This window comes from Leptopilina heterotoma, unplaced genomic scaffold (assembly GCF_015476425.1).
Source record: "Leptopilina heterotoma isolate Lh14 unplaced genomic scaffold, ASM1547642v1 Lhet_120, whole genome shotgun sequence".
NCBI classification, from domain to species: Eukaryota; Metazoa; Arthropoda; class Insecta; order Hymenoptera; family Figitidae; genus Leptopilina; species Leptopilina heterotoma.
This window is the reverse complement of record NW_025110838.1, coordinates 2,115,724-2,135,893: the sequence shown is the minus strand read 5'-3', so window position 1 is coordinate 2,135,893 and position 20,170 is coordinate 2,115,724. Positions and strand designations below refer to the sequence as shown.

General features: G+C 25.1%; 2 protein-coding genes across 2 annotated transcripts; both read left to right on the top strand.

Annotated features, from left to right (window-relative positions):
• Positions 1–9,877: 9,877 nt before the first annotated feature.
• On the top strand, positions 9,878–12,758 carry LOC122510595 (cell wall protein DAN4-like). Its single transcript, XM_043625368.1, has 3 exons — positions 9,878–10,566; positions 11,182–11,382; positions 12,091–12,758. The coding sequence occupies exons 1-3, from the start codon at positions 10,404–10,406 to the stop codon at positions 12,756–12,758; spliced, it is 1,032 nt and encodes a 343-aa protein (XP_043481303.1). The 5' UTR covers positions 9,878–10,403.
• Positions 12,759–13,045: 287 nt separating this feature from the next.
• On the top strand, positions 13,046–14,110 carry LOC122510322 (protein PFC0760c-like). The gene is made up of 4 exons (XM_043624880.1): positions 13,046–13,095; positions 13,176–13,261; positions 13,340–13,568; positions 13,685–14,110. The coding sequence occupies exons 2-4, from the start codon at positions 13,226–13,228 to the stop codon at positions 14,077–14,079; spliced, it is 660 nt and encodes a 219-aa protein (XP_043480815.1). The 5' UTR covers positions 13,046–13,095; positions 13,176–13,225; the 3' UTR covers positions 14,080–14,110.
• The last annotated feature ends 6,060 nt before the right edge of the window (positions 14,111–20,170 follow it).

Sequence of the window (20,170 nt, the reverse complement as noted above, 5' to 3'; positions counted from 1 at the left end):
TCCACTTGCGAACGCCAAGGTCACCGCAAGATGTCAGTTTACTTGTAATTTCTCCTGCCATCTAGTGGCGACCTTGGCGTTCTCAAGTGAAGAAATTAAACCACCATTTTTTCTCTAAAGAAATTTTGTGTCTTTATATAATTAAATAAAGTTATTGTTAGAATAATTTACTTTCTAGTCGGTAATACTAATTGTAAGGTAAGTGGTTTAAAAATTTGAAAATATTAAATATATTATATATAATTACAGAATATTCTAAAAATTTTTAAAGCTTATTATGCTGCTGTAATTTTTGAACCTAATTTCGAAAAAAGAAAAACTTATCAATCAAATTTAAGGAAAATTAAATTTCCTTTAAATCTGTCAAAGATTCATCCAGGTGGTTGTTGACTATCCTGCTCTGCAAACCGATTTAAAGTACTTCCCCAGGAAGAACGACGTCCGTATTTGAAATGCAAATTTATCTTTAAACTAATGAACAATTACGTTGATTTCATAACTTTATTTCAACATTTGTGTTTTAAAGTACCACGAAATCATCGAGATCATGTCGTCTATGAAAATTAGCATTGGTAAAAGATAAAAATTTAAAAAAAATTTATACTATTAACTATATTAATTTCCGTATTCTTTGATTCATTCTGTCCGTAGTTTAAAGTTAATTTCTGTGTATGCTTTTGTTTCTTAATATTTTTACAGAAAATTATCAATTTTTATATGGAAATAATTTGAATCAATTCTATTTCTTAATTTCAATTGTTTTAATAAAATTAAAAATTTTTTTAAAATAAAGGAAAAAAATGTTTATAAATTATATTTGTCAATTAGGAAATTTAATTGAAAATGAAACTGAAAATTTTTGAATTTTTAGAAAATAAAGGAAAAAATTTTATTGAGAAAATGTTCTGTTAAATTTATTTACAAATATCTTTAATTGTAAAATTATTCGAAAACAATAATTTCTCTTTTAAATATTTTAAATTATTAAATTGTTATTATTTTTCTGTAGGAATTAAGATTTTCAAAAAATTCAAATTCAAACCTTTTTGAAATTAAACAACTTATAAAAAATTGTTATAAAACATGAAGAAATCGATCACTCCGAGTCTTCGACTCGGAGCAATCGATTTCTTCATGTTTTATAATAATTAAAGAGGATCTAGTGTTAAAATCATTATTTTATATTATAAGAACTTTCTGTAACTTTTTAAAAATTAATTTTATATTCTATTATCTAAAATTTATACTAAAATTAATTTTCAAATTAATTTTTATTAGAAAATTCTACGAGAATATAATTATTTAAATAAAAGTAAATTATTTATTGAATAATTGAATGTTTTTTAAAATTTAATTCTTATGAAGAATTAAATTAATAAATTTTTAAATAATTGAATTCTTTTGACGAATTTTAACAAAACTTTTTAGAATAATTTCATTTTTCGAGAAATTTGATCAAAATTGTATTAAAAATAATTGAATTACTCCAAGAAATTTTATTAAAGTAGTAGATATTAAAAATCATTGAATTGAGGAAATTTTTTGAAAATAATTAAATTTTTGACAGGAATTTTATTAAAATTTTTGAAAATAATTGAATTTTGAAGAAGAATTTTTTTATTTATAAAGATATTAATTGGGATTTTGTCGAGATTTTTTTTGTAAATTTTGAACATAATTGAATTTTGTGATAAGAATTTTATTAATTTTTGAAAATAATTGAATTTCTATAATCATTTGTAACTTCTTCAAAATTCAATTTTTTTAGTGTTTTTAACTAAAATTCTTCTATAAATCCATTATTTTTAATAATTAATTAAATAATTGCTAAATTTAATTAATTTTAGAAGATTTTGAATTATTAAAATTTTTCAAAAATTTAAGTTTATTAACATTTCTAATTAAATTCATTCAACATTGAAATTTTATAAAATTTCAAATTAAGACCGTTTGTAGTTCATTTATTTATGAAAATTGTAAACGCAACTCTTTTAAAATTGAATTAATTTTGAAATATTTAAGTAAAATTATTCATTAAATAATTTATTTATTTTATGATAGTTGTTCAAGATTTAAGTTATTTGAAAAGGAATTTTTTTCAGAAATTTAAAAAATTTAAGGTTTTGTGTTAGAATTCGTGGTAATTTTATAGTTTACGAGTTAAACAAAAAAGACACAAAAATTCAGAATTTTCTTATGAATTCTAAAAATTTAATTTTTTTTCAGTACTTTTAGTAAAAATTCCTGACCTTTTCCTGAATTCCCTATGTCAGAATATATGATTATTATAATTATAATAATATTAATACTATATATTCCTATTCATATTTTATTTAAAAAAAAAAATTTGAATTAAAAATTTTTACGGTCTATTATTTTTAAAATTGATAATTTTATTTAAAAAAGTGAGGAAGAAGTCAGCTAGTCTTTTTCGATTTTTTGTATTCTGCTAAAATTGATTTGTATATAGAATAATTCTACATAAAACCTGAACTGAAAAAAAATTTATTTGATTTAAATAATCGATTAATTGACTATTATAAATTAAATATTTAATTGCATCAAATAATAATATTTATTGGAGTCAATTAATTGGTTCAATTCATATTTGCATCAAATACTGAAATTATTGGTTCAAATACCATTTAATTGACTCCAATAAATATTATTTGATTGAAATAAATATTTAATTGATAATACCATTTAATTGACTCCAATAAATATTATTTGATTCAAGTAAATATTTAATTGATAATAGTCAATTAATCGGTTATTTGAATCTAATAAATATTTTTTCAGTGTAGTAAATATTTTCTAGACTTTTACTTAGAATAATTCGAAAGAATTTCCAAATATGTAAATTCTATAGTATAAAATAAATGTGACTTATTTTTTTCCAAAGATAATTCATTTTATATTTTTCTCTTGCAAATTGTAATCTTTAAATTAAGAATTTGTAATAATTTGAATTAAGCGAACTAAAATGCAAGTAAAACGAAAAAAAAAGAGATGAATTCCAATGTTTATGAAAACATAATTGTAAAGTAAATATAGATAAGAGATGTATAAAATATTACTTAGTAGATCGTAAATCCCCGTTGCAATAAATTCCAGTATAATTTTCAACTTAAATTGATAAAGATAAGATTAAGATACAGTAGCTCTTGGTATTTAATGAGATAATTTATGAGACTGCGACTACTGTGCTTATTAAATTAACTATTACATTAATCGATGGTGCAATTTCTGTTCCAAAAAAAAAGAAGAAGAAGAAGAAGAAGCATATATTTTTATTTACCAAACGCATTTTTTGCCACAGGTTACATTTATTAACACCATAACTTGTTATATGATCTCGATTTTACGTTATCTTCAATTTTTATCTTTAATGTTTATCTCTAATTTGTTTCTTTAATTTTTTCTTCAATTTGTTTCTTTTATTTATTTCTTATTTTTTTCTTTCATTTTTTTTCCTTTACTTTTTTTATTTGTTTCCTTTGATTTTTTTTTATTTTTTCCTTCATCTTTTTTTATTTTTTTCATCCTTTTTATTTTTTTCTTTCATCTTTTCTTTTCTTTAATTTTTTTATTCGTTTCATTTAATTTTTTTTATTTTTTCCTTCATCTTTTATCTTTTTCTTTTCTTTAATTTTGTTTATTTTTCTCTTCATATTTTTTATTTTTTCTTTCATCTTTTTTATTTTTTTCTTTCATATTTTTTTTCTACTTCTTCTTCTTCTTCTTCTTCTTCTTCTTCTTCTTCTTCTTCTTCTTCTTCTTCTTCTTCTTCTTCTTCTTCTTCTTCTTCTTCTTCTTCTTCTTCTTCTTCTTCTTCTTCTTTCTTTTTTTGAAGGAAGCAACCACAATTTTTTTTAACGGCATTGCCAATAAATGATACACAAAAATGTTTGCATACTTATTAAAGTAAATATATTTAACGAAACAGATTTCAGTTCGTGTTTTGCCTTATATTCCATTAACAAAGTTTCCGACGAGGAAATCTGATAATCTGTATATCGGGTGCTTTTATGTTATGCGTTAAATTATGAGACCACCGAGAAAAGTAAATGGGATATCGCTAAAAGTAATAACGACAAACATTAGCTCGGTCCTCGACCTCCATCCGTGCATTTCCTAAGTGCTCGTATAAATAAATTACTTTCGCCTTTTACGCAGAGAGGCCGGTCAATTAGATGCGAGAGGAGAAGAACACGTTATAATGAAGAAACGCGAGTAAAATGAGAGAAGGGGATGAAGAAGATCTGCGAAAATTACTTCTCTAGGGTTACCCCGCAATATAAGAGTGAGAGAGAGAGAAATATATAGACCCCCCTAAAGACCCCCCCCTCTTTTACAGGAGAAGTAGTGGGGAGATAAGAGAGAAGGAGGGGGGAGGTCCTTACGACTATCTCGAGATTATGTCATTAATTAAACGTCGTCCTTTTTGATATTATCACACTGGAATATTGTAGGAAATTAAGGGCTACAATGACATTTTACCTTCGTTATTTATATCAGCTTTATACCTTTAAGCTTCATTGCTTTCATAATTAATTCTCTTAAAATACACGCCTTTAATTTTCATTTAGTCTGCATTCCTTATTATAACCCGCGTGGAAATAGAAAGTATGGGATAACTATGGATGAAGTTTTTTTAAGATTTCACCCAAGATTAATGTGCAGTGGCTCAACTATGGGTTTTGTCCAAATCCCATAGTTAAAGTTTGGCTGTCTATAAGTCCAACATTCGATGAAATTTCGCCGCAAGTTGTGCCATACTATGAGTCAAGAATGAAACAGTCGATGGAATTTCGCCGCTACTTGTGCCAAACTATGGGCAAAGTATGGGACTTTTTAAAATAATACTCTCTAAATCTGAATATGTGAAATTACACTTAATATACGTTATAAGTCGTCTTTTCCATCAATAAGTGCATGTACACCTATGAATAAATGAATTTTTTACAGTGAAATTCCACTTATTATAAATGTATATGCACTTATTGAACGAGAGAGCGACTTATAACTTACAAATTTGTGAATTTTCACATATTCAAATTTATAGAGTAGATTTAATCATAGGGTCGGATTTTACTGAACGTTTCCAATTTTTTCGGTGATTACTGAAAACATAATTTTGAAGAAATAAATTTCTTGTAGTTTCTATAAAATAGTATAAAATTTTGTAATCGTTTTTATAATGAAATTTTAAATTTAGTATTCAGAAGGAATTATAAATTTCAAATTTTATTTGTAGTATAATAAGTAGTAGAAAAATTCTTAAAATTTTTTACAATTAATTAATGAATGCATTAATTAATTCTTAATTTTGAAATGAAGTGAAAAAATTAGAAAAGTAAGTTATTTTTTTTCTAAGGGTTTAAAATTACACAAAATTTGAGAAAACTTTAGTAGTATAGTAGTAGCAAATTTTATTAAAGACCAATTTTAATGTAACATAAATAAGAAAAGAAAGACACTTTTTTGAAACTGAACTATAATCATATTTTTTGTTATCTTTTTCAAAAATAATTCATAATTATCTAAATAGCTTATTCGTTTTCGATTGTATTAACAGGTTCTGCAATATACCGTACAATATGTCCATTTTCTCGCATAATTTCACTTTCAAAGCATACAGTTTTTAAACAATTTAAATCTAAAACATCAGTTTCATTCGAAATACTTTCGATTCGGTGTATAAAATTCAAGCCAATTTCTGGTAAGACAGTCAAGGGGTAAGCGAGATTTGTTATAATTTTTTTTATAACTACGAAGTAATTTGCTGGACATTGACAATCATTTCTACATTCACAATACGCAACTTTCAAAAAAAGTGTATTCTTCCGAATTTGAATATATTATTATCAATATATTTTACAAAACTTGAATTTGTACATTTGGCCCTGGTATATATTTCGGAAGTAAATAATATCTTGTTTTTTAATAATTTCTTAAAAATAACATGCTTTGTAGCTACGATTCCTTGATCAATAAGTCCCATTAAAAGTTCATTGTCGATGCGCACTTTAGAGAGCCCACCAACTATAAACAAAGAATCACCTATAGGCCTCAGTTTCATTTGCTTGGTAGGAGATAAAAACTTTTTACAAAATGCATAAGATTTACTTTCCACATTTAGCATTTCCTTATGTAAAGTAAATGTATTAATAAATAAGGAGGCACCAAAATACATTTGAAGCTGAGCGCACTTGCTTCCATGAATTAAATTTTTCAGAATACCGTTAATATTTTCGAAAGTAAAACAATTATAAACAAACAGTGGACCCAACAGTTTAACAACCATAGGTAAATGCAGAAGAGAATGAACATTGCATGTCATATTTTCCAAATCATAGAGGTATGCAAACCTAGAAACAAATTCATTGAGCATTCGAGTAGCATTGTCTAACATTTCTTGAGAAATGCTTGGTTGACAAAGTAAGTATATTGCACCTACTAGTAATTGTAAATGTTCAAAGTAATCGGCAGATAATAAATCTTCTAAAATTGAAAGAGAGTAATAGAAGAAAAACGTTTTGTACATAGATGCTTTCCAAAGTTTAATGTTATTTTTTATTGATAGTAAACGTCTTTGAATGAAGTTTGGTGGAAGGAGAGATTTAATTCTTTGATCCACGACAGTCACAGTTTCGAGAATAGAATAACGTTTTCCAGCAAAATTAGGATCAAACCAAAAAGTCATCAATGATTTAAATACACCAATAAAAACCATGTGCATTGCGTCGAGTGATGTAGTTGTTATCCACTTATATACTAAATTAGACAATATGGTTCGACCTTTTACTCCAAAACTTAAACTTTCAGCATGCTCTAACGTTTCATCTTCGTTCCGCAGAAGAACATTCTTTTTATACGGATACACTTGCCGGTTTCCCAATCTCTGTCCTTCTTGCAAACATCTGTGACACCCAAATTTTCCATTATATTGTTTCATGTTTAGAAATAACGCCTTTGCCGGAAGATCGCAGGAGCCACAAATAATCATTCCCTTCACACGTATCACTTCATCATTTGACAATCGCACATCAATGCCGTTATGTAATTGGCGCATTTCGTCATATAAAGGAGATAAAAATAAGTTTGGAAACGGTTTTTCATCGCCAAACCACATACCAGCTAAAATTAAATTTTCCTTTTTGAATCTTTCTTCATATGGCAGTTCGTTAATAATTAAATAAAAGGGCCAAAATGAAAACTTCGATGTTTTAAAACCCTTCACTCCGTCAGTGTACCAGGACAAGGATATGTTATTTCTGTTTGCCAAAAATCCACCAGGCTTACTTAAATCCCTATATACACTCCCATCATAAATATCCTCAATATTATTCGGATCTAATTTTTCACGATTAAATCGGTAATTCAATTTATCTCGAAAACCTCTTCTTAAATAAAGAGCTTGAATTTGATCTTTAACAGAAATTGATAAGAAATAATTAGAATCTATTGTTTCCAAACATTGAGGACATTGCCTAACCTGTTGATCAAGGAAAATTAAACAAATTGGACAATAATAATGTCTCGTAACGGGTGTGTGCAAATTCTCAAAATATTGTTTAAATGTGTACAAGCTAGTTCTACAAAAATTGGGTTCGGGACAATGCAAAGCAATTAGTTGTAGAATACCCGCAAGAACTACGCCTGATAAGGAAAATTTTAAAACTAGAGCAAGAATGCTTAAAATGCTTTCTCCTATAGTAATTGGAGATCCCTCGTATAGTGGCAAATCATCATCATCTTCGATATCATTATTATCTTCAAATTCATTTGGATTTTCACCATCAGTGCTAGCCTCGGAGTTACTATCAAGATCTACATCAGTTTCATTAGCATCATTATTCGAATCATAATCAGTACTACTTGCTTGTGACGAATCAATTTCAGTATCTAAATCGACTTCTTCATAATCCCAACCTAATAAAAGAAATTTTTCAGAAAATGAGTATTTTTATTGAGAACTGAATTAGTCAATTGTATTAGAACAAAAATAAATTGTGATTGGTACTCACACAGCACAAGATCTTCCTGGAGGATACCGGGAAGCTTTCCAATCCTTCTTTGAAAGTGTAGAGGTAGCTTTTTCTAGACTCATATTTTGAGCTTCTAGGAAGCTTCTTTAAAACTTACAAAGGAAGATTGTGCAGATTCCACTAGATCTTGTGCTGTGCGGCTAACGTTGAATAATTTTTTATTTTTTCATATATATTTTACATGTTAATTTAATAAATTAAATGTGTACTTTAACAAAAATCCAGAAATATTTTTTTGGTTACATTGAAGTAACATTTAATATTTTAAATGTTATCGTAGCGGATAAAGTTTCGTTACGGTATGTACTTCAAATGATAATATAAATTAAGAGTATGTACTTATAAATTTAGAAAAATTACCTGTAAAGTTTTAAACCAATCACAATTTAAATCGTTAAAGTGTGCTAATCTTTAATTTTAAAAATTGATAAAAATGTTTGTTGAGATTTGTGAAAAAATTAATGAAACTGAAGTTACCAACGTTTGTTCGACGAAAAATATAATACGTAAAAATTTCCCCGCCTCAGATCCAATTTTTTTTCCACATTTATTATAGATACTAATATTAGAAGTCATTAGAAATTATTTTCAAGTGGAACCAGGTCGGGGAGGACAACGATTTTGATTTTTGGCACGGATTTTTCGAAAAATCCGCGACAAAAAATCAAAATCATTGCCCTCCCCGACCTGGTTCCAGTTGAAAATAATTTCTTATGATTCCTGACATTAGTATTTTTAATAAATGTAGAAAAAAAATTGGATCTGAGGCGGGGAAATAGAAATTGTTTCGAAATTTCTGAATTTTCGAAAAATCAGTGACAACAAAAATGTCAAAATCGTTGCCCTCCCCGACCTTGTTCCACTTGAAAATAATTTCTAATGACTTGTAATATTAGTATCTATAATAAATGTGGAAAAAAAATTGGTTCTGAGGCGGGGAAATAGAAATTGTTTCAAAATTTCTAAATTTTCGAAAAATCCGTGACAAAAAATCAAAATCATTGCCCTCCCCGACCTGGTTCCACTTGAAAATAATTTCTTATGATTCCTGACATTAGTATTTTTAATAAATGTGGAAAAAAAATTGGATCTGAGGTGGCGAAATAGAAATTGTTTTGAAATTTCTGAATTTTCGAAAAATCCGTGATGAAAAGAATGTAAAAATCGTTGCCCTCCCCGACCTGGTTCCACTTGAAAATAATTTCTAATAATTCCGGACATTAGTATTTTTTGTAAAAGTGAAAAAAAAAATTGGATCTGAGGCGGGGAAATAGAAATTGTTTCGAAATTTCTGAATTTTCGAAAAATCAGTGACAACAAAAATGTCAAAATCGTTGCCCTCCCCGACCTTGTTCCACTTGAAAATAATTTCTAATGACTTGTAATATTAGTATCTATAATAAATGTGGAAAAAAAATTGGTTCTGAGGTGGGGAAATAGAAATTGTTTCAAAATTTCTAAATTTTCGAAAAATCCGTGACAAAAAATCAAAATCATTGCCCTCCCCGACCTGGTTCCACTTGAAAATAATTTCTTATGATTCCTGACATTAGTATTTTTAATAAATGTGGAAAAAAAATTGGATCTGAGGTGGCGAAATAGAAATTGTTTTGAAATTTCTGAATTTTCGAAAAATCCGTGATGAAAAGAATGTAAAAATCGTTGCCCTCCCCGACCTGGTTCCACTTGAAAATAATTTCTAATAATTCCGGACATTAGTATTTTTGTAAAAGTGAAAAAAAAAATTGGATCTGAGGCGGGGAAATTGAAATTGTTACGTATTATATTTTTCGTCGAACAAACGTTGGTTTCATAAAAATTAATAGAATAATCAAAATGTTTTCTATATATCTTATACCTTCGTCAGTTATCTCGCTTTCGTCACTATGAATATTCACATTAGAATTATCGCTTATTGAGGCTTCATTATCTCCAATACCATCAGTCTAAATATAAAAAATCACCGCTTAATTTCTAAAAACAGGAAAACATGGATTTGGCTCTCAAAATTTTACATACACTTACTGAATTAGAAAAATCTGAAAAATCTGAATCTTCGGTTAAATCGTTGGCAATTCGCAATTGCGTTTTTCTGCTAAATAATTCAAAATCTCGAACTCGTGGCATTTTAAAGCAAAAGATTACAAATTGACTTTATTAATGCAAATTGAAATTTCAAAAAAATTCGATTCGATTTAATTTGACATTGACTTGATGAAATTAGCGGCGAAACAAAGGCAGTTTGATTTTTAAAAAACATATGTAAGTCTATATGTTACGTTGCCCTTGACAACGAAGTTTCGTGAACGAGATTTGACAGCATTGAAATATAGGCAGCTTCACTTTGACATAATGGAAACAAAAATGTATATGCTCGTGCAATGGGTAAAAAAGCCAAATGAAGTGACAGTAATGGAGGAAACTGAAAGCGCAAAAGAAATAAATGAGGGAGAAATATTTGATATTGACTATCCGAAAAAAGGAGTTTTTAAAGCAACTCTTCTTCAAAGGAGTGGTAAACAATAATAATGTTTATTTACAATTGTCACTAAAATAATATTATTTTTTATAAAAAACTTATTACTGTTATTTTATAATATATTTTTATATTATTTACAAATAATGTATTATTATCATTGTTGTTATTATTATTATTGTTAATATTTTTATTAATATTATGATTATTTCATTATTATTATTGTTAATATTTCTATTAATATTATTATTATTTTATTATTATTATTATTATTATTATTATTATTATTATTATTATTATTATTTTTTTTATTCACTTCTGCAAAATTTCATTTATAATTTGCAATTTACTTTTTAGTTTAACTTTTTTTTATTAATTTTTTAAATATTTCTCCCTCATTTATTTATTTTGCGATCTTAGTTTTCTCCATTATCGTTACTTCTTTTGGCTTTTTTACCCATTGCGGGAGCATATATATATATACATTTTTCTTAATTTATTATTATTATTATTAATATTATTATTATTCTTATAAAAATAATAGCAACACTCTTACTTATTTCTACAGTCTGTAGAAAAAAATAATACATAATTTTAAATAGAGTTTTTAATTTTGTAAATAAAATATTTATAATTTTCATGTACCTATTTTAGAGTCAAAAGACTTTTTAGAAAAAATGAGCAGAAATGTAAATAGAGACGGGACCACGACTGAACAGAAGAAAAATAGAAATGTCAGAAAAGTAAAAACTCAATCCACGAAGGAGAAGGCTCAATTAAAATTAAAAACGAAGATGAGAGAGCAAACAAAATCAGTTTTAGAAAAAAAAATTTCATCACTGCACCCAATTTGTGGTAAATTAAATAATACATAAATATGTTTTAACTCTATGTGTTTCTAAAAGGATTTTTAAATAAATTGGAATATAAATTTAACGATGCATTTGCAAATAAGAATTTGCAAATTAATGAAAACAAATAGAAGTAACAATATTCACTTAATAGTTAAATGTTAATTAAATTTAATACTTTTTCTAAATATGTACACTTACATTTTTTAATTTTAATGTAAATTTAAAATTTTAATTTTTTTACATTTCCACGAAAATAAAAGTAATTAAAATTTTAGAGAATATTTAATTTTTTAAAAGTAAATTGTAAATTGTAAATGACATTTTTCAGAATTTTTATATTATATCTTTACTACTATTTCCATATATTTTGTATAGATAATAAACATGATGAAACTACTAATTTTGATTGTATAAATGATGTTCAAAGTGATGGTGTCAATAATATAAAATATAGTAAACAAACAAAAGCTGAAGAAATAACAAAAATTAATGATAAAAAATTAAAAAGTCAATGTGAAAGTGACAAGGTTCATTTAGCACTGAAAAAGAGAATGAGAGCCCAAACGAATAAAATTATACAAAAAGAAATTTCTAATTTTTCATTAATTTGCGGTTGTTAAATATATTATTTTCTTTTAACTTTTATCCAATTTATAGATATATAAAATCTTTGTGGAAGAATTATATTAAATCTTTCAAAATTTTACAGAGGATGCAGATAAGAAAACCGCTAATAAAAGTGTGAGTGTGAAGAATAAAGAAAAATTAGAATTAGAAAATCAAATGAAAAGGGACGAAGCTCATTTAGCACTGAAGAGAAAAAAGAATGTTAAGATGAATAAGACTGATGAAAAACAAATCTCCAAAATGTTCTCAATTGTAGAATCTCCTTCAACATCGATATTGCCTACAACTTCTGTGTTACGTTCAACTTCCAAATCACCTTCAACTTCTGAATCGCCTTCATCAACTGAATCACCTTTTACTATTGAATCGCCTTCAATTATTGAATCGTCTTCAACTACTGAATCGCCTTCAACTATTGAATCGCCTTCAACCACTGAATCGCCTTCAACTACTGAATCGCCTTCAACTACTGAATTTAATTTAACATCGAAATTGACCTCAATTTCCGCATTAAATTCAACTTTCAAATCGACTTCAAATTCAAAATCGTCATTAAGCTTCAAATTGCCCCAAAAAACAAAATTAGTTTTAACTTCTACACCACCTTTAACGTCAAAATTGTCCTCAACTTCCAAATTACATGCAACTTTAAATTTAGCATCAAACTCCAAAAAGTCTACAAAGTCAAAATTTTCTTCCGAATCATCTACAACTTCCGAACACCTATCAAATTCCGGTAATTTACATTAAAAAATTACATATTTTATAGTGTTTGGAAAACCAAAGAATTATTCTTTTATAGAATTATACTCAGTTTTAAATTTGTTAAAGAGTGATTTAAGCTATTTATCTTTATTTATAATCTATACTATTAAATCATTTATTTCTTTAATTTATCTAATCACATTATTTAAAATATTTTTATTATTGAAATTATTTTATTAGTGAAATATTTGAAAAATTAATTAATTTAAAATAATGACAAAAAAATTTAATATATTAGGTAATACAAACGAAGATTCTCAAAATAATACCACACAACATGAGAAATCAATTAATTTGCTCTTCGATGAACTGAAAGCAAAAAGTAAGAAAAAATGAATTATTTTAAATTATTTAAAGATTTAAATTTAGCGCATAATAATAATTTTTCGGAATTTTTTTTAGTTACACCAGAAGTTATCAATTTTTGTGAGATACTATTAAAATTTACTAAAATGTCCTTAAATCAAAATGGTGAAGTAATATCTTCTGTGAGTACTGCATTTAAAATTTGTATTCTATATTTTAAAATATGTTTTCGTTATAATTAACTTATTTGGTTATAACAGATAATGGAAAATTCCTTAAAGACATCTAATATGACGCCATTGTTTGAAGGATCGGATATCCTTATAAATGAAAATAAACTGTTTTTAATGAAGCGATATAGACATAAGCCAAGGGAATTAACTCGTCAATTAATGTTGGAATTAGTAGGACCTGAAAAATTAAAAACTATGACAGCGCTCGGAAAAACAGGAAATGGAATTCCCGAAAATATAAGAGCTAATGTCTATAGTTAGTATATTCATATAATATAGATTTTTATAAGTTATAGAGGAAATTTTAAATCATTTTTGTAAATACAACAAGAATTTTTTGTAATTTTCAATATTATAATATTTAAATTTTAGAATATGTGCACGTTAGAAACAAACATTTTACTGAGGTGGAATTTAGATCTGTCTTAAATTATCAATGTGGAACTTTGAGAAATCCTAAAGGTGGAAAAAAAGATCATTCAGAAATAGAAAAGGTTAATGATAATGAAAAAGATATAAATAAAAAAACAAATGAAAAAGATAGTCACCGTGAAAAAAATAGCGAAGATGAAGTGAATGAAGACGACAATAGTTTTGCAGAGAATGGTGAACATTCCGAGACTACTAATGATGATAACGATAGCGAAGAAGAATCAGAAAGTGAACTTGATAAGAATACTGAGAATGAAGAGGATGACAGTGAGCATGAAAGTGAACATGGAAAAAATCTTGAAGAGCCAAAGAAGAAAAAAACAAAATTTTTTTAAATTACATTACAATTTTCATTACTTTTTTTAAATAGCTAAAAGACTATTTAAAAAGTGCTTGTTCTACCTAGAAACCACTTGAATCTATACTTATATTAACGTTCTCTTCTATTTAATATTAAGCCATATTAATTTAATATTAATATTAAATAAAATAATTAATTTAATAATTTAAATACTACCAAATTGTATTATTTAATTTTTAAATTTAAAGACAGGCTTCAATTTCTTTTAAATTTTAGATCTTCTCGGAGACATGAAATAAAAGTATTTTTATTCCAATTCATAAAGTTTACCTATATTTTTTGCAATTTCAATTTAAAAAAAAGTTTTTGACCATAGCTTTTTAAAAAATAAGGCTTTTTAAAATTGTTTAAAAATGTAGGAGTAACTTTAAAAGTCTCATAACTTCGATTTTCCTATTTATAAACTAAATTCGATCAGAAATTACAAAATTATAGATATTTGAAAAACCAAATATTGTGGAAAATATTATTTTCTCAACTTTTCTTTTCTCTCTTTTTTCTTTTTTATATTATAATCGCATATTAAATTAAGAAAGTCTAAAAAAAATGCAGTTTAATCTGTAGTTGAATTAAATTGCGCAATTAAATTACGTGATTTTAAAAAGTCCCATACTTTGCCCATAGTTTGGCACAAGTAGCGGCGAAATTCCATCGACTGTTTCATTCTTGACTCATAGTATGGCACAACTTGCGGCGAAATTTCATCGAATGTTGGACTTATAGACAGCCAAACTTTAACTATGGGATTTGGACAAAACCCATAGTTGAGCCACTGCACATTAATCTTGGGTGAAATCTTAAAAAAACTTCATCCATAGTTATCCCATACTTTCTATTTCCACGCGGGAATAACACTAATCAAATTAATTTTATTAAAAATTATTTTTTTTTTGAATCGGGAATTTTAAATTGAAATTATTTTTTTCGAGGTTTTTTTTCCAGATATGTAATGATTATAAATTGTCAACATTTTTTTGTCCTTTGTATCTTCGCGCTAGGAAATATTTAATATATTTTTAGAAAATAAAAAATAATTGTGGAAAAGAAAATAAAAAAAAATATAAATAATTATATTTTAGTCTTCGTTAGTAATTATATTCTATAGTTTGTAAATTTGGAAAATTAGGACTACACATTGTAAAATAAAGGGAAATTTTGTAGAATTGTAAAAAAATTTTTTAATTCACAATAGAATTCTTAAAAAGTTGGATTTTTTGGGTTTAAAACAAAAGGAGGAAGATTTATAGATTAAAATTTTACTCCTTTTCTCCTTAAATTTGAATTACTGTAATTTCTGAAATTACGGTATTAATTCTAATTTTTGGTTTTCCAGGGGATCAATTATGTAATTTCATATCTACTCTAACTTTAAACTTTTATTTTTTCGTCTCTTTTTCACTCTTATTTTGCTGGAATTTTATTTCTTTCAGTTTCACTCTAATTTTTAAATTTTTATTTTAAATTCATTTTCACTTTTAAATGTTCGTATAAAATTCATCAATGTTTATAAAATGTGAAGTAAAAATGAAAACAAAAATAAAAATCCATGACAGTGAAAATTAAAATGAAAACAAAAATAAAAATCATTAACTATAGTTAAAGTGAAATTTAAGAGAAAAATCAATCAAAGTGAATATAAAAGTTAAAATAAAAATCTATCAAAGTGAAAATAAAAATGAAAATCAAAGTAGAAATGAAATTACACAATTGATCCTCAGAAATATTTTTGAAAATCAAACCTTGAATTCTGTTTAAATTTTTTTCACCTTAAAAGATTTTGAATCATGATGAATTTAAAAAAATATATCTTAACTTTTTATTTCTGAAAATAATTTAATTATCTAACAATTAAATTCTATAATAATTTTATTCGAAAGTTATTAATTTTAATGAAATTAAAAAAGATTTGAGTTTGAAAAAAATGCAATTTTCAGAAATAATTTAATTTCAAAAATAGTTTTTAATTAAATCTTATGAAAATTTCAACTCCTGTTAAAAAATAAATGATAAATAAATTTTTTTCCAAAAATTGTTCCAGTTTTATTTATGGAGGGGGAAAGAAAAATCAAAAATTTTGTTTTTTCTCGAAAACCACTGGATCGATTTTAATGAAATTTATATGTGTTTTATAAATTCATAAGAGGAATTTAAAAAAAAAATTTCAAAAAATTTTGCCCGAAAAAAACCAAAAAAAAAACCCAAAACAAAAATTTTTTAATTTTAAAAAAAAATTTTTTTGGTATTATTTTAGAGATACTACTTTGGAATTTTTACAGAAAATTCTCCTAAATGTGTACTTTTAAGAAATATTTTTGGCGATTTTTTTAATTGGGTACTACATAGTTAAAAAAATTAAAATCCTAGGTGGCGCATCATTCCGGCTGAAGCACAATGTACCAAGTCATTTTGAATTTTGAAAATTTAATATTACATTCGTACTGAGTGACCCCAGAAACGCATAATTACTAAATTTCAAGGAAATTTAAAAATAATCAGTTACTGGATACATTGTGCTTCAGCCAGAATGATGCGCCACCTAGGATTTTAATTTTTTTAACTATGTGGTACCCAATTAAAAAAATCGACAAAAATATTTCTTAAAAGTACACATTTAGGAGAATTTTCTGTAAAAATTCCAAAGTAGTATCTCTAAAATAAGACCAAAAAATTTTTTTTTGAAAATTAAAAAATTTTTGTTTTGGGTTTTTTTTTTTGGTTTTTTCCGGGCAAAATTTTTTGAAATTTTTTTTTTAAATTCCTCTTATGAATTTATAAAACACATATAAATTTAATTAAAATCGATCCAGTGGTTTTCGAGAAAAAACAAATTTATGATTTTTCTTTCCCCCTCCATAACTCTTACAAAAATACATTTTTTGAAAAAATATTTGGTGAAAAATTTTATCTTAATATTGCCAACATGTAACAAGAATTTCAAATTTTTTTGAGCGGGGGCAGATTTTGCATGCTTACTCCGCTAGGCCCTTTGAGAAATTGAATAATTGAAACTAATTAAATTTGTTAAAGAATTTTTAATTTAAAAATCAACATGAAATATTTCTAATCTAATTCCATCTGAAACAATTTCATTTGAATACAAGTTGCAATTAAAAATTTTAATTAATTAATTTTACAAAGATTAAAATTAGAATTTTTTTTTTAAATTGAAATTTCGTAAAATTTTATTCATCATTCTCTAAAATTCTTTTAAAAGTAATTGAAGTTTTAAAGAGATTTTTTTAATTTTTAAAAATAATTGGAATTTCTAAACATTCTATTCAAAATAATTAAAATTTTTAAGAATTTTTTTTTAAAATAATTTTAGTTATAATTGGAATTTCTAAACAGTCTATTCAAAATAATTAAAATTTTAAAGAATTTTTTTCTTGTATTTTAAAAAATTATTTTTGTTTTCTAAACTTCAGTTGAATTTTTTTTTTAAAATCGAAATTTATAGTAAAATTTTAATCATTTTCTGAAAATTTGGTTTTTTGAAAGATTTCATTTTTTCATTTATTTTTTAATATAATTTAATTTTTGTAAATAAGTAATTGTACATTTTTAAAATAATTTCAGTTACTAAAAATTCTGTTTAAAATATTTAAAGTTTTAAAACATTTTATTGGAATTTTCAAAATAATTGAATTTTCTAACAAATTCTATTAAAAATAATAATTGAATAATAATTTTGAAATTTTTGTAATGATTGAATTTTTCTAACATTCTTTTAAAAATAATTAAATGTTTAATGAATTTTATTGAAACAATTCATATTTTCTGAAATTATATTAAAAATAATTGAAGTTTTAAATAAATTTTTTGTTTATTATAATAATTGAAATTTCTTAAATTTGTATAGAAAAATAATTGAATGTTTATAAAATTTTTTAAAAATAATTGAAACTCTCTAAAATTTTTCTAAAACTTCTAAAAGTAATTGAGGTTTTAAAGAATTTTTTTTAATTTTTGAAATAATTCGTATTTCTAAACATTCTATTTAAAGTAATTAAAATTTTCAAGAATATTTTTTTGGTTTTAAAAAATAATTTTAGTTTTCTAAAATTCAGTTGAAAATAATTAAAGTTTACAAAAATTGAAAATTTTTCAAGTATTTGAACTTATTGAATTTTTTTTTATGGGAATCAGGCAAAAAGCCAAAATTCTCTCCGGAAATCAGGACACACTGAAAAAAAAATTTATTTGATTCAAATAACCGATTAATTGACTATTATCAATTAAATATTTAATTGAATTTTTTATTGGAGTCAATTAAATGGTATTTGAACCAATAATTTCAGTATTTGAAGCAAATATGAATTGAACCATTTAATGATTCAATTCATATTGACTCAAATAAATATTATTTGATTCAAGTAAATATTTAATTGATAATAGTCAATTAATCGGTTATTTCACTCAATTAAATTTTTTTTTTCAGTGCACAATAAAATCATAATTTTTGTGACAATTATTATGAAAAAATATACAAAAGAAGTTTTCCATGTAAAAATTTGAAATTGACTTTATAAATTTTTCTTTTAAAGTTTAAATAAATAATTCTATAAGCGATAAACTTGGATAAAATTGTGAAGTTGAAATATTTTGATGAATTCTTCCTTCACATAATTCATGTATTTTTATTTTAAAATTTCTTCCGTCGATTTTGCTTTTGATAAATATTTTAAGACCATAATTTCGTGAAACACGGTTATTCGTTCAAGTTGAAGGCTCCCAGGAATCCAGCGGCTTTAATAACGATTATAAAATCAGTTACTGTGATTTACTGAGATTAAAAGCAAACCCTTCGTCCCGCCTCACGTGCCATGCAGGCACACCTGCTCCCTTTGCCCCTCGAGCACTCTCTTTAACTTGTTCCTCTACCTTACTTCCATTTACCTCTTTCGCCTCCTCTTTCTCCTCTTTCTTCCCTTCTTATTTCTTTTATCGTTTCTTTCTCAATTATTGCTCTCACCCTCTATTTTCTCTAGCCCAACACCTCTTCTCTCTTTTTCCCTCTTTCTCTCCTTTACTCTCTTTTTTTTTTTTTTTTTTTTTTTTTTTTTGTTGGAGAAAAAAATCCCAAAACTCCTTTTCAGTCTCCTCACACTCTCCCTTGACTCTAAAACTAACGAATGGTTTCCTAACATGCGTCCTACCCAGGTTGCTTAATTTATATATTCACACTCTGCTTGTGCTTGGGGACATCCTAAAAACTCGGTTACTCTAGAAAAGTACTTTTTTTTATTTTTTATTACTCTTGTTCTAATTAACTTTCACTTGTTTGCACAAGAAACGAAAATTGTTCGCTAGTTTCTATCCTAATTTTAATTTTAATAATATAATAATTTAATAATTTAATTCCGAATATGACCTACAATGATTCTTTTATTTTCTGTTCGTCTTAATCTCAAGTTTTACCTCACGCAATTTTTTTTTTAAATTTACATAATTATCGTGATCTCGAGGAAAAAAGGTAAGAAAAACTTTGTTGACTTCTCTGTTTTTTTGGGCAACATTAATCTCTTAAACATGCGTCACGTTACGCATGATTATAATCAAAAGTGCTTTTATTTTTTATTTATTTGTCCATTCTTATCTTTTTCCTTTATTTTCATGTTTTATGCACAGTAGTTAAATAAATGTTGTATATTGATAATAATAAAAGTTCTAAATTAGATAATTTTGAAAATAATATTTTTACGTTGAAAAATTGTAATCAATTAAGAATAATAGTTAAAGTTTTGAATTAGATAATTTTGAAAATACTTTTTTATAGATAAATCTAATAAACAATTGTAATAAATTGGAAATAATAATTAAAATTTTTCTAACTTAGGAAATTTTAAATTTTCTTTCATATGATAGCTAAAGAATTTAATTATTTAGTTAAGTAATAATATTCAATAACTAAAATAATATAATTAGAATTTTCTAAATTTTTCCAAAAATAGTCATTAATATTTACTAATTAGTATTTTTTAATCCAAAATAAATCCTGGGTTTCGATCCCCAGCAAAGTTAATTCCCTTTTTTTGTAGTTTTTCCTTTTCATATTTTTAATAATT